The sequence below is a fragment of the Leiobunum rupestre genome, chromosome 2, assembly GCF_980474605.1.
Source record: "Leiobunum rupestre chromosome 2, qqLeiRupe1.1.hap1, whole genome shotgun sequence".
NCBI classification, from domain to species: domain Eukaryota; kingdom Metazoa; phylum Arthropoda; class Arachnida; order Opiliones; family Sclerosomatidae; genus Leiobunum; species Leiobunum rupestre.
In genome coordinates this window covers 85,807,305-85,825,828 of record NC_143385.1, presented here as the reverse complement: position 1 = coordinate 85,825,828, position 18,524 = coordinate 85,807,305, and the positions used below count along the sequence as shown (strand labels likewise).

Genomic DNA, 18,524 nt, shown 5'->3' with positions numbered 1-18,524 from the left:
GTCCAAAAATATAACCAAAAAGGTCAGGAATATTGGCAAAAATTAGTCAAGGATATCCTGGAAAAGTCAGGGATTTTAAATCAGAAATTTTCGTACGAACCCTGTAAAATCGAGTCAATAAAAGCAAATTTCCATCCCCCGTCTTTCGACGCGATAAATTGCACTTGGGGGTTTAGTTATTTCAGGAATTCATACCTTCGAGGTATGGATTCCTGGTTATTTCTATGTATAAAAAATGGTTTCATAAAAACAAAAACCTTTTATTTTTGGCCTATTTTCGCGCAAAATTTTAAATTCGAGGTCAAAATGTAACTTCACAAGGAAAACGCCTCCAACATGGGGAGTATAGCAGTCTGATAACTTCGGTTCATTTACTTCTGGTAAAATTGATTCTGCAGGATATTTAAAGATTTAATGAAGAGACTGGGATAAATCGTCGCTTCAATACCAAAACGAATTCACTTTTTTTGATGAGCATATTCAGAAATATTCATTCAATTATTTATAAAGGTTTGATATAGTTAAGGGGGAAGAATACAGTAAAAGCCTCTTTTTCCTTCAAGCTGAACGTTTCTGTTTTAACAATTACATCATTGAATTATATTTTTCTTATTAGGCTGAACCTTCCTCTAGTGCTTAAAATAATTTTGATAATTCTAATATTTAACGAGATATAAGGTCGTAACTAAAGGGTAGTTTGGGCGCTTGCCTAAATTGTTTATCTCCGGGGGTCCGAATTAAAACGTAATAACTTAATTACTTTTAAATTTAAAATTGTCAAAATTATTCTAAGCTCTAAACAAGAGGCTGTTCTACACTTAAATATTAATTTTATAAGTTTTAATACAAAATTAAAAGAGTTCAGCTCTAAATAGCGCGAAAGTAGACCATGGCCACTGTAGTCTTGCATTATAGATAAATCGATATCTTGGCGAAGATCTATGGTAAAAGATTAAGGTTTTCACCACTTGTAATTCATCGCAAAATTTAAATAACATTTTAAGCCAAAACCACAAAATTGAAATTACGTGGTTTTCAAGTGACTAAATAATTATTGAAAATAGTAAGCTTAATACCAGAATTATATAAAATTTCAATTAAGATTTATTATACTTTTGGTATAACACATACCTATTAATTTTTAGGTAGTTTTTGAGAAATAGCTGTTTAAAAATGTTTTTATTTCCGAGAGTCAGAATCTGCAAGTTACTGTTTATATAGTGCTTGTTGAAATAATGGAAACTTTTCACCTATATGGTATGCAAAAAGTGTTTCCTTATAACCAGGTAGCTTTTTTCGACGTATTAAAGCAACTGTCGGCTCTATCTTTGCCACCTGTATTATGATATGGCCCTTGTTATTAGAGATGGCCATGAATCTATCCGATTCTTCGAAAAAACGCCATTTTACTGGAGAGCGTGGTGCCATCTATTAATGGCTTAGGAAGCTAAAATAAAAATAGCCAAATGATAACATCGTCATAGAGCCATTGTAGAGTATTATAGTTAGACAACTTATACTCTATTTAGTGGACTTTATCCTAAATTATACATCCCGTGTAAAAATATTGTTTATAATTTCTGTAATTTACGTTATTGAGCAGTTTACAAATGATCCAATCAACGCGAGGGGTACCTATAAGTACCGCCTTTTTTATTTAGACGCTAGCGACATCTATTGAAAAAAGAGCTACTTCACGTCGAGCCGCCACTTGCTTTAAATAAAACGTTCTTTGGTGTACTCCGCGAAGAAGGTGAGGATCGTATGGGCAAATGAAAGTGAACATGGTGCCACCCAGAGCGAGACCCAAGGGGCCACTTCAGTAAAAATTGTACAACCAGATTCCCTTCGATTCCTTATGATTTTATAATTTCCAAAATAATCTTGGATTTTTATGATTTCAAGATTTTTGTCGAAGTCATAGTTTTCTGATTTTTTTTGTGATTATCAAAGCTTTCCTGTAATTTTATGATTTCAAATATAATATTAATTTTTAAAGATTTATAGAGATTTCTGTTGATTAAAAATCTTTGATTTTTAATATATGTGCATTAAATATTTCGCGATTTTGATGTACTTTTCCGATTATTTAAGATTTTATATGATAATTTTCGATTTTCTAAGATAAATTTCGATTATTAGTGATTTTCAAGCTTATTTTCGACTACTTTGGATTTTTCACGATTACTTTTGATTTTAATAATCAGCTAGGCTAATACCCAAGGCACCACCATCAAGCGACTTTTAAAGCCATTAATTCAGGTGGCCGGGTTAAATTGTGCGTAGGAGGGTGGTGGAAAGCCCTTAATGCCACACGAGCCAACAGCTCCCTACACTCACAAGGAGACATCCCGAGGTGTTTCTAGTAGACCTTCATGTACCTTGGAAGCTCCTAAAGGGAAAAGTTTCAATGGCCATTCGTTTTGCCATGGCAACCAAAACTGTTTTTCACAACTCAAGTTTAAACTTTCTCTAATCGATAAAATTGTGTATAATCGATAAAATTGGGTAAATACAATCCGTGATTTTCCCATGCTATTTTACGTAGAGAAAGTTTAAACTTGAGTTGCGAAAAACATTTTTGGTTGCCATGGCAACGAATGGCCATTGTAACTTTTTCCTTTAGGAGCTTCCAAGGTACATGAACATGAAGGTCTACTTAACCCCCGAGTTTCAAAACAATCGGTGAGAAACACATTGGGTTGTCTCCTTGTTAGTATTATTACAAGTATTAGTAGTTTTTATTTTCTAAGGTTATTTTCGTTTATTTTCAAATTTATTTTAGAAATCTTTTTGAAACTTCGGTTTTATTTTAAGAAATCGAGTGATCAATTTTGTTTCTAAATGTACGTCAGATTTCCCGAGACCCCCTGCCGAATTTGAACCCGGCTTAGTTTCTTTTCTTTTGACCCACTCTTCACCTTATCTCCTCGTCTCTCACTTTGTCCCAGATTGAATGAATGGGGCGCTTTGAAATTCTCCCTTTTTGGAGGCGGCATTTCACCTTCTAAGTTTCGACTCTTTCAAAATACTTTTATCTTATTCTACGTATTGCGTAATTACCGCTCCGAAAACGTGCTGAGCAGAGTTAAGGATAATTTTTTAGTAGTTAGCCTGACTAGTGAGCTTAATATCTTAATTTATTTTAGTAGTCACTGGTGTAAACAGTTTTAAAAAATGTATAAAATATATTATTAGCAACCTATAATATACCGAAAAAAAGTGAAAAGGGAAAACATATTTCTTTTCTATTGGCTTTTTTTTGTCTTTTCCCGATGAACCCTGTCTAAACTAGGCCTAAAAGTCTTATAAGACTTGGCCATACAAATTAACAATGTATAATAATAAGTTACAAATAATAAAAAATGATTTGATTTGATTTAGTGGGTGTAAAAATGGGGTATAAAAAATTGGATATTATTATCAGTTGAGTTACATGACTTTGGCTGATAGAGTCTTTGAATAGTTTAAAATATGTTCATTGATAATATCATCAAATGACGCGTTAATTTGAGATAGAGATTCTGAATCCGAACTTGTATGAGGGGCAGTAGACTCTCTGCAGTCTTGATTTTAACAAGCTCTACAAGTATGTTGTGATTTGTTTTTTCAAATAAAATGGGATTGATGAATGATGAATTTATGATACACCATATTCGCCATTATTTACGAATATTTAGCTTAATTTTACTAGTCAAATTGACTAGTGAGTCCCCAGATTTTGATTAATTTTAGTTGCCACAGCCTTTATTTTAGTAGTCCAACCCTGGTGCTGAGTTGACGTAGAAATATCGCCGAAGAGGGCGCTACGCTTTATCACTTCAATAAGGCCACGGTTACACTAGAGCTTAAAACCCAGTTTAGGTCGGCGCTAAAAACGTTATGTCCAAGTGTTTGATTCCCCCAGCGACAGCCGTAGACGAACCGCGAGGTATTGGTTGGGGTAATACAAATTTCTTCTCCGGGACAACTTGAATCCTCCTAGCTTGGAATGCTTATCCTGCCGTATCGCGTATGGTAAGATCACTCTGACGGCTTTGGCCCCGCCTACGAGAGAAAAAATCCTCTCTGCGCGTGCTCCCCCCTCACCTTGTTGTTTGTTTAGTTAACATAGTGACGTCAAAAAAACCGTCAGCCACATCGAGACGAAAATCTGCCGCGATAAGCATTCCTAGTAGAGGTATGCATTCCTGATTACAGTCAAAGGACGGTTGACAATGATCCAGCGTTGAAAAATAGATTTTGCAAAAAAAACTAAATTAATTTGACAAATCGTCTGCTAACACGCGTTTAACCATAAGTGTTTAATATTGTTACATAAGTGTAACACTTCCTATTCTTCAAATGCAAAAGTTTTACTGACAGGTGAGCTTCGTTGCCGTTTTGCGTCTGCTTGCTCCCGCGTCACACGTAGCCTTCGACAGCGCCTCGCTAGCGGGATATTTTCTTCTTGTGATGACGTCACTCCGTTACTATAGTAGCTCTCAGTAAAATATTCCCCAAAGTGACAAACTTATATAGAGCAATATTATATACTTATGGTTTATCGTAACTATTGCCAATCACCTTTAGCTTCTTTCAGGCCCCCCAGAGGTCCTATAATTCCTACAAAATCCTATATTTTCAAAAATGTCCTATAACATCCTATGTTTTTAGCAAAATCCCTCAAAAGCCGTATAACATCCTATAATTTTGAAATTTTGCCATTTTCAAATCCAGTCACTCAGTTAAATTGCTAGATTTAGCTATAGGATAAAATCCTATACCAAGTCATTCTAGTCTATACTTTTGTTATTGTTAACATGGTTAGCTACTAGTAAATTTTTGTGATAAAATGGTTAAATTGTTTCAATTTTTTAAGTAAAAATCAAAGACTTATTTCTCTAAATATAGATTTTGTTTTTAAATGTATAAAGCTAGTAAATTAAATAGCATATATAGTCCTATAAAATCCTATAATTTTGTAAAAAATAGTCCTAGAAAAATAATCCTATTTTTCCTATAAAAAAATTGAAGATTTGAGTTGGGGCCCTGTCTTTTAAACCAGGTGGTAGAAATATGAAATTCGTTGATCCAGTCAGGTTAAGTAACCCTTCGAAATCGCGAACGGGGGAGCTTGTAGAAGCGTCCCCTACATGTCCGTACAAATTCCTGAAATCCCGTACGCAAAATTTGCAAATGTTCAAAGTCGGGCACCTGGGGTTTAACTGATATGGTCTTTAGGGACCATTAGGCTTCGCAATTCCTTAAAGTATAAAATATCCCGCGTAACATTTGGCCTGGAAATGGACGTGAGCGGCAAATGCGCTTTCTAGAAGTCCCATTGACTTGGGCCTTGGGGTCAGAGGCGAGTGGGTGCGACTGGTAGATCCACGTTCGGAGTACCTCGCTTTGGTTCGCCGACGCTCTTTGAGTAGGAGGATTTGTCTTTTTGGGGCTGTTCGTAGCGCGCAATCGTAGGAAGGGTTGCGTCCACTGATCTCCCGATGGAGCGCCCGAAAATACTTGAAATAAACCCTTTTTCCCCAGCTGTTCCTACGATTCTCGGAAATCGTGACGTATTCAACAACCACACACAAATTGGACTAAAAAAAATAAAAGTGCATTTGGTATCAGCAACCTTTTAAAGAAATTGAACACCTTTTTAGCTGGAAGTTGTGTTTCCACATTCTTATCTCAAACTTTGATGGCCGACTTTGGCCACCCGTGGAACGAAATTTCTAATTATGGGATGAATGTGGGATGAGCTCGCGCTACAAATTTAACGTAGAAACTCATATTTTTCCCAAAAAAAACCATTTTACTTTAAAACAAGTAGCGGCTCGACGTGAAGTAGCTCTTTAGGCAATAGATGTCGCTAGCGTCGAAATTCAAAAAGGTTGTACTTATAATAACATAAATTACAGCAATTATAAACAATATTTTTACACGTGATACATAATTTAGGTATATTTTTTCTATAATACTCTACAATGGCTCTCTGACGACCAAATGGTAACGTCGCTTCCTCCAGTTAAGTGGCGTTTTTCGAAGAATCGGATGGATTCACGGCCATCTCTAGTAACAGGGGCCTTTTAATAACACAGGTGGCAATGATAGAGCCGCCACTTTTTAAGGAGCATGATTTCGTATTTCTGATAGAGTGGCTGGTGTTAGTTAATTGAAACGAAAGACGTAGTGCGTATTAGCGGATGAATTTTCGATTTCGATTCTATTCCATTTAAGTAAAGAATCGATTTTTAAAGTTAATTTGCATTTCATTGTCTTTAAATGCTTAAAGGGAGTTGGTGGATCACTTAATTCAACTTTATTGTCACCAGATTTATCAGAAGCTACGAGTAACTGTCGCTAGCTACTTTTTTTTCAATATCGAATATTCTTATTTTACACTTCAGCATTTCTGTCGCCCTGCTCAAAGGGTTCCAATATTGTCCGCTCCCTCTTTTGGCTTTGGACATTTTCGGCGCTGCTATAGTTGTTTGTTGAAGTCTTCCGTTTAGAATGCATTTTTCCACCACCCTCCTACGCGTTGTAACCCGGCCACCTGTTTAAGGCATTATAAGTCGCTAGATGACTTGGTGCCTTGGGTATTAGCCTAGCTGATTATTATTTTTGTATTTTCCTTTAAGGATAATCAATATCCATTTTTATACGTAATTTAATCATATTGATAATTGGTGCTGTTATATTAGAGGGGTCAGACCGTCAGAGTTCTTTGTTTCATTATTAATTAATTAATTAATAGGTGTTTCTATAAAATACGTTAGGTCACGTGTAAATGTTTTTTCTGCGTCACTAGCTAAAGTTATTGAAGATAGAGAACGCGCGCTCGAGTCGATAAAGATTTTGGTATTTGAAGTCCACGTGCGAAACGCGGGTGCCAATAAAGCACTAAAAAGCTCGTGACGCGTGAAAAAAACATTTTATACATTTAATTTTTTTATTGATTTATTTTATAGAAACACCTATTGACAAAAGGGAAGGCAAATTTTCGGCTGTCGGAATTATCGTGACGTAATTTTTAAACGACCCCTTTAAGAAATTTGAACTTTGGCAGGTTTATTGTTCTCTTTTTAAGTGCACCTGCACCCGCTATCCTTATTTGGGTCAAGAGGTTCACTACGTAATATCTAGAAACGTTAATTAAAAAATTAATGAATCTTTATAATTTTAAACAACCCAATCTAAGTAAAATAGTGGAGAGGTAATAGCATAGACTATGGTAATAGTAAGTGTAGGGAGCTGTTGGCTCGCGTGGCATGAAATGCTTGCCACCACTCTCCTACGCGTTGAAATACGGCCACCCGGGATAAAGACATTAAAGTTTGCCAGCTGTCTTGGGTTTATGATGATGCCTTGACTATTAACCTAGCTGTTAATTATTAGTCAGCGCTGCCACAGTACCTGGAAAATCTGGTAAAGTCCGGGAATGTGAAAATTGGTCTTAAATTCGGGGAATGTGAAAATGGATCTTAAATTCGGGGAATGTGAAAATGGGTCTTAAATTCGGGAATGTAAAAATTGGTCTTAAATTAGGGGGAATGTGAAAATTGGTCTTAAATTCGGGGAATGTGAAAATTGGTCAAATTCGGGGAATGTGAAAATTGGTCTTAAATTCGGGGAATGTGAAAATGGGTCTTAAATTCGGGAATGTAAAAATTGGTCTTAAATTAGGGGGAATGTGAAAATTTGTCTTAAATTCGGGGAATGTGAAAATTGGTCTTAAATTCGGGGAATGTGAAAATTGGTCTTAAATTCGGGGAATGTGAAAATGGATCTTAAATTCGGGGAATGTGAAAATGGGTCTTAAATTCGGGGAATGTGAAAATGGGTCTTAAATTCGGGAATGTGAAAATTGGTCTTAAATTCGGGGAATGTGAAAATTGGTCTTAAATTCGGGGAATGTGAAAATTGGTCTTAAATTCGGGGAATGTGAAAATTGGTCTTAAATTCGGGGAATGTTAAAATTGGTTTAAAATTCGGGGAGAGTTAAAATTGTTCTGTAATTCAGATAATGTGAAAATTGGTCTAAAATTCGGGGAAAGTAAAAATGGTTCTTAAATTCGGGTATGTGATAATTGGTCTTATATTAAGGTAAAAACCATGGAATGTGATAATTAGTGATGGATCAAAAATAGGGATTGTCTAATTTAAATCAAGTTATTTTTATAATATCATTGATTTAAATCTATTATACTTAAAATGTATTTATGAAAATGTACGAATGTAAGTTCATTGCCAATATCAGAGTAAATTTAATTTGATTTTTAATTAGTTAAATTTCATGAAGATTAATTTAAATTATTTAATAATGAATTGGTCAAGAAAACAGGCATAAAACTTTAAAAAGAAAATAACATTAATTTCAATAAAAATCGGTGCGGTTTCCAACCCGTTTTTAAGGGGAATTTTGCAGAAAATATTTATTTTGTAAATTGGTCAGGGCAAATCGAGGGGCCAGATGCTGCTAGACAGTCAGTAAGAACTTGCAAAGTCGGGGAATTTGAAAATGGGAAATCTGCGAACACAATTCAGTCGTAACCAAGGTTGGACATTACGTTTATTCCCATTCGACCGAAATCCCATTCGACCGAAAGAATTTTAAAATGTAGCCCAATTGGCGGGGTGATTTGGTATTTTATTTATAAGGTATGTACTATCGAAGATCCATGTTTAGGTTAGGTTAGGTTAGGTTAGAGTTGGTTAAGTTTACTATTTCAGTTTTGGTTCAGTTACTTTTCTTGACTAGGTGAAGATAAAAATATAATTCATGCTCATTCCATTTTATTTTCCGCTCCATTGCAAACGACTTCAGTAACTAAATTGAAAACATAGCAAAAGCCAATTTATATAGCAGCGTTCGGTCGAATGGGACACATAAAAACCGCACGTTTCGGCGGAATTCGGTCGAATGGGACAACTCAAAAACCGCACGTTTCGGCGGAATTCGGTCGAATGGGACAACTCAAAAACCGCCTTCGGTCGAATGGGACTAAAGCTGGACATTAGGCACTACTCACGGCATTTGACTACTAAAATTAATCGAAATTTGGGGGCTCACTAGTCAATTTACCTGAATATTCATAAATAATGACGAATATGGCGTATCATAATTTCATCATTCATCGATCCTATTTTATTTAAAAAAAATAGCATCACTTAACTCAAGGGATAATAAACTCCTATTTTAAATCTGACGGCTAAAGCAAAATGTTGGCTGTCCTAATTGTTTTTATACCCCCATTTTTACCCCCCCCCCATTTTACCCCCCCCCCCTACTAAAATTAATTAAGAAAAGAGGCTCACTAGTCAGGCTGACTACAATAATATACCCTTATGTCCAACCCTGGTCGTAACTAAGTACTTATAAGGATGTATTTCTTTTTGGCAGACGCTCTCTTGGCAGATTTGCACAACACAACGGTGAACCTGAACCAAGGTCATCCAACGCCGCCCAGAACCCCGCACTCCCCGCCGCCAACCTCGTCCGTCTACCAGAGCGGAGGCAGCAACGGCGGCTACGGCTCGGTGAACAGCCCGGCCAGGCAGCAGCAGACAGTCACCAGCTGCCGGCAGCAGCAGGCACCGGCTTCCCGAGACGTCACCAGTTCTTCCCACTTCCCGTCGCAGCAGGACACGCAGTCCCCTTACTTGGACGACGCCGAGATGATCAACGTGTCCCATCCTAATTACAACAACTCCACCACCCACACAGTCACCACCGAACGATACGAATACCGGAGATCCGGTTCTGGATCGGTAAGATTCGCTTCTATGATAAAACCCGTTCGGTGATTCCCTAGGAAGTATTCTTATATAAAAGTTATCATTGCTAGCAAGTCTATTTATGGTCCCAAGAATCCATACCTCTACTGGGAATGCTTATCCGGCCGTATAGCGTATGGTAAGATCACTCTGACGGCTTTGGCCCAGACTACGAGATAAAAAAATCCCCTCTGCGCGCGCTCCACTCCCACGTTGTTGTTTGTTCAGTTAACATAGTGACGTCAAAAAAACCGTCAGCCACATCGAGACGAAGATCTGACGCGATAAGCATTTCAAGTAGAGGTATTGATTACTGATGGTCATTGTAAGAGACTAAGAGCGGGCTCTCAAAAAGGCCCAAACGCCGCGATGGTGTGAGGGAGAGCGGGTTGACGCGAAAACCTTGCGTTAGGCCTAACGGAGATTTTTAGTGTCTACGCGAAAACCTTGCTTTAGGCTAAGGCCCATCTCTACCATTGGGCTAGGAAGGGCTAAGCCCTTTGGCGCCGCGCTCTGAAGGGGCTCCGTCCAGCCCTTTATATTTTTTATAATTTAATTGTAAAGTATTCAATAAAGACGCGGTGATATTAAAAAGAGTGCCTTATATTATTAGCCCAGGGGCACCCGAAAGGTAAAGGTGGCCCTGTTTAGGCCTAACGGAGACACTAAAAATATCCGTTTGGTCTCACGAATTAATTAATTAATTAATTTAATGAATCTTTTTTCGTTTGATCGATCGGTAATTTATTTTGTTTATATGTTTTTTCAGCCAATTTACCAGAATCAGCATGGGTTACGCGAAACGAACACTTCCGGTGGCAGCTACCCCCGATTGCACCCTCAGCAGTCTCCGACGCTGCCGCACAGGGTGCACTCTCCGCACACGGCAGCTCATCCCAGTGGGAACCTCAGCAATAACTTGTCCGAACTGGACAACCTTCTAGAAGACCTTAACGCGGCTCGATACACCGCCTACGGACACACTAAAGACAGGAGGCCTGGCTCCGGAGCAACTAGTGAGTGTTTCACCATATCCTCCACGCTTAAAGGGACGGTCAGTCTAGAACGTAGCAGAAAATTCCAATTTTCCCATCCCGCGGCGAGGAGGATAGAAATATCGTTGGGAAATATACACCCTTGGCAGGAGTTTCTACTACATTTTAGCCTGTCGCGGCACCAGTGAGTAATGAGGGAAGCTATGAGGAATTGAGGGCTATACTTCTTTAAAGCAATGGCGGCTCGACGTGAAGTAGCTCTTTTTTCAATAGATGTCGCTAGCGTCGAAATAAAAAAGGCGGTGCTTATAGGTACCCCTCGCGTTGATTGGATCGTTTGTAAATTGGCGAATAACATAAATTACAGCAATTATAAACAATATTTTACACGGGATATATAATTTAGGTTAAAGTTTACTAAATATATAATTTAGGTTAAAGTTTACTAAATATATAATTTAGGTTAAAGTTTACTAAATATATAATTTAGGTTAAAGTTTACTAAATATAATTTAGGTTAAAGTTTACTAAATATATAATTTAGGTTAAAGTTTACTAAATATATAATTTAGGTTAAAGTTTACTAAATATATAATTTAGGTTAAAGTTTACTAAATATATAATTTAGGTTAAAGTTTACTAAATATATAATTTAGGTTAAAGTTTACTAAATATATAATTTAGGTTAAAGATTACTAAATATATAATTTAGGTTAAAGTTTACTAAATATATAATTTAGGTTAAAGTTTACTAAATATATAATTTAGGTTAAAGTTTACTAAATATATAATTTAGGTTAAAGTTTACTAAATATATAATTTAGGTTAAAGTTTACTAAATATATAATTTAGGTTAAAGTTGACTAAATATATAATTTAGGTTAAAGTTTACTAAATATATAATTTAGGTTAAAGTTTACTAAATATATAATTTAGGTTAAAGTTTACTAAATAGAGTATAATAATAATAATCAGCTAGGCTAATAGCCTAATACCCAAGGCACCACCTTAGGCACAAGTCATCTAGCGACTTATAATGCCTTTAAACAGGTAGCCGTGTTAAATTGTGCGTAGGAGGGTGGAGCTGTCTAACTATAATACTCTACAATGGCTCTCTGACGACGTTATCATTTCGCTATTTTAAATTTGAGCTTCCTTTGCCATAAATAGATGGGACCACGCTCTCCAGTAAAGTCGCGGTTTTCGAAGAATCGGATAGATTCATGGCCATCTCTAATAACAGGGGCCTTTTCAAAATACAGGTGGCAATGATAGTGCCGCCACTTGCTTTAATGGAAATGTCAAGCTTCCGTCGATATCCATTCGAACACCGGAGAAAATTCTGATTTCCCATCCGGCTTCGAGTATCGCTGGCTGCAGGACTTTCTACTACGTTTTAGACTGTGGCGCCATGAATGAGTAATGAGGGAAGCTGGACCTTTCCTACTAAGGTTATTCTCTATTTAAAATGTGACCGAACGTTATGGGCAGGCGTAGTCCCGCTAAGCTCCTCCTTAATTAGTACGTGATGTCACGGCGTTCATTGGCTGACTTGTAGAAAGAGAGTGATAAATTTACACCTAGGAGCAACAAACACAAGGAGAACGCAGCTAGCTGTGTACAAATTTCATTGGACGAGTCTTTACGCTTGACGTTTTACGGGCGGGGGGGGAGACAATTTCCGAATTTCCCCCTTCCGACGGCAGCAGGCGCTAAAGCGTCTATACGAGAAAATGCACGACTTTTGACGGGTTACTTTCTCCTTGCGTGGGGTGCTGTGTTTGTTGCTCCTAGGTTACACAACCCTTTGTTAAATCCACAGTCCACTCACCATGTTCCACCAGGTTATCATCAGAGACGTACCGACCGCCGGCAAATGGAGAAACTTTAAAAAAACTGTGCGATTAAAAAAATGCTGTAAATTTTTATTTAAATAACGTTTTACTCAAAAAGATACGCAACTGATAATCATCAGAGTTGCCATAGTAACTAGTAAACCTCGATTTCCTGGAAAAGTCTAGGAATGTCAGGGAATTTTACAAATTAGTCTAAAAGTCAGGAAATTTAAGAAAATTGTCTAAAGGTCAGGCAATTATAAAAATTAGTCTAAAAATCAGTGAAGTGTCAGGTAATTTAATTTCGGGTGCAAATAGGAAAAATTTACTAATATAGGTTAAATAATACCAAATTTTGTCACAAAATAAGTCAGGAAAAAAATCTCCGGAGATAGTCAGGGAAAACCTAGAAAAGTCAGGGAATTTGAAATTTAAAAAACAGTGGCAACCATGATGATTGCTACTCCTAATAGTTCTTATGAATTCCTACCTCCACCTCGAATGTACTATCTAAATAGAGACTCTTCCCACCAACGGTACCCCACTAGACTCTTAGTAGCTAATATGAATTATGAAGGAACGCCACCAACCCTGGGTAAGCCACTGACAATCTTTGCTACTCCTAGTTGTTAATATGAATTCCAGTCTCAGCGTAGAGAGACCCATTTAAATTTCAAAACGACATACCTTTGCGATATGTACACCAGAACAGCAACAACAACCGCAACGAAAACATGTTTACGGGAAGCACTACTTGTACGTTGTTGTCGGTGTTTCAGAGTCTTATCAGGACGCTTCCCCTTTGAACGGAGGCGTCGAGTCACGGTGACAAATTTTAAAAACAATATAATTACTTTGTCAATTATTTTTTCAAGGATGTTATCGTTACCGCCGCTCGTAATTAGGCTCTTTTAACATTATCTCACTCGTTTAAATGGGTCAGATGGAATGCGTGTTAATGGCATGCGATATATACGCCATTATAATTAACACGAAGAATGCTCTTATTCTTGTTATCACTAGGAACAGTGGCGACCCCCCGTGGATAGCACGCTTACTAAATAGGGGTCTAGGTGAAAATTTAAATTATCGAAAGTGAGCGTGACCCCTTATGCAAATTACGCCTCCTGGAATTGTCAAGTGAACTTCATTTCCCCCCGTTGTGGAATTACAATTGTCTCGTCATCCGTACCGGACGTATTTCGCGGTTATTTCATATTTTTAGAAGCTAAAATAACGGTGCTTAACTTCCTTCCCGGTTTGTAATGTTTCGCCTTCTCGTCGGGTTGCAACTCAGTTCGCTGAAAGCTTACGTTATTTAAGGGCACGTTCTAAGGTTTAGTTCGCATACGCTTATTTGTCTTGATACTTTCTTATGTTCTCTGCGCAGACGGACAAAGATTGCTAGTCTTGGCAGCTATTATTTGTTCGATTTGGTAATCTTGGCAGCCATTATTTGTTCTATTTGGTAATCTTGGCAGCAATTATTTTTTCCATTTGGTAATCTTGGCAGCAATTATTTGTTCTATTTGGTAATCTTGGCAGCAATTATTTGTTCTATTTGGTAATCTTGGCAGCAATTATTTGTTCTATTTGGTAATCTTGGCAGCAATTATTTTTTCCATTTGGTAATCTTGGCAGCAATTATTTTTTCCATCTTGGCAGCAATTATTTTTTCCATTTGGTAATCTTGGCAGCAATTATTTTTTCCATTTGGTAATCTTGGCAGCAATTATTTTTTCCATTTGGTAATCTTGGCAGCAATTATTTTTTCCATTTGGTAATCTTGTCAGCAATTACACATAACAACAAACAAAATGCTTTTTAATGTTTACTTACCCAATTGAGCTATTTCTGACTATTGGGTCAAGAAAAACGAATATGGCAATGATTTTTTTATTAACTACCGTTTCCAAGATACATAATACATAGACATTAATACATAATACATAGACATTAATACATAATACATAAACATTCATATATTATGGGCTGTTTCTAATGTTTCGAAGTAAAATGATAATCGGTATGAAACGAAGCAGCCACACGCAAGGGGAAATAGGTCAGTAGTAGAGCATTCAACTGCGTATAAAGGGTTCCTTAGTTCTTAACCGAAATCCCCTTTGGTGGTTTCGCTTTCTTTTAAAAACTTGATTAAATGAATTAAATCAATTCACTGAACATTAAAGAAAATGTTTCGGGCTCAAAATTAGCTGATGTTAATGTATTTTTGTCTGCTGAACACGAATATGACAATAAAAAATGTTGGTTAGCTCTAGTTTTTGAGATACAGTCACTATGACACAGGACTAGGGAACCAGCGGGAAGTGCTGGGCTCTATTAGTGGCTTTCCGCACATTGAAACCCTGGCTTCAATAAATATTGGCACGTATTGGTTTTCGTTTCCTGTTAGCAAGAACTTATTACGGTAGATTTGAGGCCTGCTGGAATAGCGTCGAATTAGCCAATAAAATATGGCTTTTCATTTGATAACTTCGTGTTATCCTTATTTCAGAGGTGCATCAGTACCTGGAAAAGCCAAGGAATTTAATTATTGTTGCAATAACTCTTACCATAAGTGTATATTTTATTACATAAGTGTAACACTTCACATGCAAATGTTTTACTGAGGGCTATTAACAAGACAGACTGCATTACGGACTTCGTCGCCATTTTGCGTCCGCTTGCTAACGCGTCACACGTAGCCTTTGACAGCGCCTCGCTTGGGGGAGATTTCCTTCTTGTGATGACGTCACTCCGTTAAATCAAGTTGATTTAAATCAGCCAACCCTGCTATTTTTATGATCGAAAACTTTGTTAATATCGGCTGTACCCATATCGGAGCACCCCTACGGTAAAGTTTCGCTTAAGCCTTAGTTTCCACTAGCGCTCGTCATACCAAAATCGCGTGATGCGAACAAAACTTCATAATAATGTTTAAGGTTTTTTTTTTTCATAATATTACTCGTAAATGATACGTCATTTTTGTTTAATTCGCGGAGAAGCGGAAGCATAAATATTTCCTTTTTAGTAGTGGTGGCGTTTTCAATGTCTTACATATGACGCGCGCTAACCGCTCGGCATTTCATTAATTGTCGAATATCGCCAGTTGTGAAAGTCGCCCTTAATTGTTTCGCGTTCAGCGCATTTGATTCAAAATGGTCTACGATGATAATGTTTTCCTCTCTGATGATTTTAGTTTGGCGGGTAAGTAGTGATGTTTCCTATCGGGTTTACTTGTAATAATCAATATTTAACAGGGTTGCCACAGTACCTGGAAATGTCCGGGAATTTGAATTTGGGGTTAAAAGTTAGGGAATTTCAAGAATTAATCTAAAAATCAGGGTAAAGTCAAGGAATTTGAATGTGGCGCTAAAAGTCGGGGAATTTGAATATGGGTCTAAAAATCAGGGAATCTCAAAAACTAATCTAAAAATCAGGGTAATGCCAGGGAATTTGAATATGGGGATTAAAGTCAGGGAATTTTAATATGGGGCTAAAGGTCAGGAAATATCAAAAACTAATCTAAAAATCAGTGAAATGTAAGGGAATATGAATATGGGTTTAAAAATCAGGGTTATGTCAGGGAATTTGAATATGGGTCTAAAATCAGGGTTATGTCAGGGAATTTGAATATGGCGCTAAAAGTCAGGGAATTTGAATATGGGTCTAAAAATAAGGGAATCTCAAAAATTAATCTAATAATCAGGGTAATGTCAGGGAATTTGAATATGGCGCTAAAAGTCAGGGAATTTGAATATGGGTCTAAAAATCAGGGAATCTCAAAAACTAATCTAAAAATCAGTGAAATGTAAGGGAATTTGAATATGGGGCTAAAAATCAGGGAATTTCAAAAATTAATCTAAAAATCAGGGTTATGTCAGGGAATTTGAATATGGCGCTAAAAATCAGGGAATTTTAAGAATTAATCTCTAAATCAGGGAAGATTAATTAAGCTATATTGATTGATTAATTAATTAATTCATTAAACAATGGTTATAATTAATTAATATTAAATGATAATGAATATCAATAAATTAAGTGGGTTGTTTTCACATTGGACATTAAAAGGGGGTATAAAATAAGACCTTCAATGGTGTATCAAAGAGTTTGAAGCTTAGGATGAAACGTTGGGATAAATCTCCATTCCTTCGCTGCTTCGTTAGGCAACATTCCAAGACGAGGGATCCGACATACGTAAAAATTCCGTACACTCTAGTTAAAAAAAAAAAAATTTTGAAATCTTAAAATCACCTTGAAAATCCCGTAATCTGGGCGAAAATCAGTTATAAAATCTCGAAAATATCAAAAAAAAAAAACAGAATTAAACACGAAAATCGTACTCTTGAAAATCTCAAAATCAGTTTTTGTAATAACTTTCAGATTCAAAATCTCTTACCCAAAATGTGCCAGTGACCAACCCCCTCGATCCAAGAATAATGTGCTATAAATAACTCACTGCGTTAACTATGAGAAACCACCTTATCCTACTATAAAATAGATAGTGCATATATCGCAGGGTTGTTTGATTAAAATCAAGTTGATTTAAATCAGCGATTTTAATCAAATGATTTTTTTTTAAATTTTGATTTAATTCTGTTCCTATAAAAGATTGTTTAAAAGGTATTAACTTTCCATAAATGAGAGATTTACTATTGAATTATTATATTTTAGACCTGTTTTGTCATAATATTACACTATTACCTATCACTACCACGATCCCTTCCCCACCTCATTTTTGGTGTTTTGAAAATAATGGACTCTCCCAGGCTGAGAAATAAGGAATTGTTTTAAACAGGACTTGTGGCCAGTAGAGCCTAGGTAGTTTAATTAAAAAACTGGCCACTAGCCATTTACCATTTTTAACCGTCAAAATCAGGCTTTCATAATTTATGGTCAAATTATCTACTCTTGACAATATGTGCTAGGGCATAGGCTTAGTAGGTTAGGTATTATGGGTATTTAAAAATTTTGGAGTGTTAAATAAAGAGCTATAAATCTTGAAGGGAAAAACTTTGAATTAATTAAGTGGTCACCAGGGCCACTAACACCCCAGGCATTTAATTTTTAAACTGGCGATTGGCCTGTGATACACTGTTAAAAAAAATTGTTCTTATTTGAACAAATCGCCGTTCAGAAGGTTGTCCCTGTAACAGAACGCCATTTTGTTCTAATATGAACAAAAAATATTCGTTCGATAAAGAACGATTGTTGATGGTTCAATATTGAACTTAGATGTTCTATATTGAACAAACCTTCTTTGTTCAAATTAAAACTTTTTGTCGTTCGCGGTGGAACACTTTGTCGTTCGCTGTGGATCATTTTCTCGTTCGCCGCGGAACGCTTTGCCGTTCACGGTAGAACGCTTTGTCGTTCGCCGTGGATCATTTTCTCGTTCGACTTGGAATGCTTAATCATTATTGCTTTCTAAATTAGAGCTCATGTCTCCTGCCGGCAGTTCATCATGCTAAATTAATAATAAAAACCTAACCTAACCCATTGCGCACCGAAGAGGAAAACCACCCCTAAAACTAGAATATTTGAATTTAGTTCCAACCTCAAGTTTCCTCAACTACACCCATCTTATTAAGCTTAAAATATGATATGTGTTAAATAAGTAAAACCTTTTTCATATCGCATTAGTTATTACATTCTACTCTCAGCCTACAGGCCGAAAACTGGTAAGAAACGATGTTAGAATTTATTTCTATGCTGAAAACGTCAAACCAAATTGCAGTATATTACGAAATATTTTCTTTAAATTTTAATTCTGGAACTTTGGCAATTACATTTCCGAACGAATTTCGTCTACCTTGCCAATCAAATAAAAATACACTTAAATAAAAACGGTGCGTGTCCTATAAATTCGGACCTTTCACAACCCTTTTCCACTTCTTTAGGACACGGAGGTTATTTATATCGTTATTTG

The 18,524-nt window shown here is 36.5% G+C and overlaps 1 protein-coding gene across 3 annotated transcripts in view; it reads left to right on the top strand.

The window, feature by feature from the left end:
* Pax (paxillin) overlaps positions 1-18,524 on the top strand; it is a 73,839-nt gene that overhangs the window by 34,990 nt on the left and 20,325 nt on the right. For all 3 annotated transcript variants that reach the window (XM_090166575.1, XM_090166573.1, XM_090166576.1), the window contains exons 2-3: positions 9,392-9,759; positions 10,535-10,781. In XM_090166575.1, coding sequence (XP_090022701.1) covers positions 9,392-9,759; positions 10,535-10,781 — 615 coding nt within the window. The remainder of the gene's footprint in view (positions 1-9,391; positions 9,760-10,534; positions 10,782-18,524) is intronic.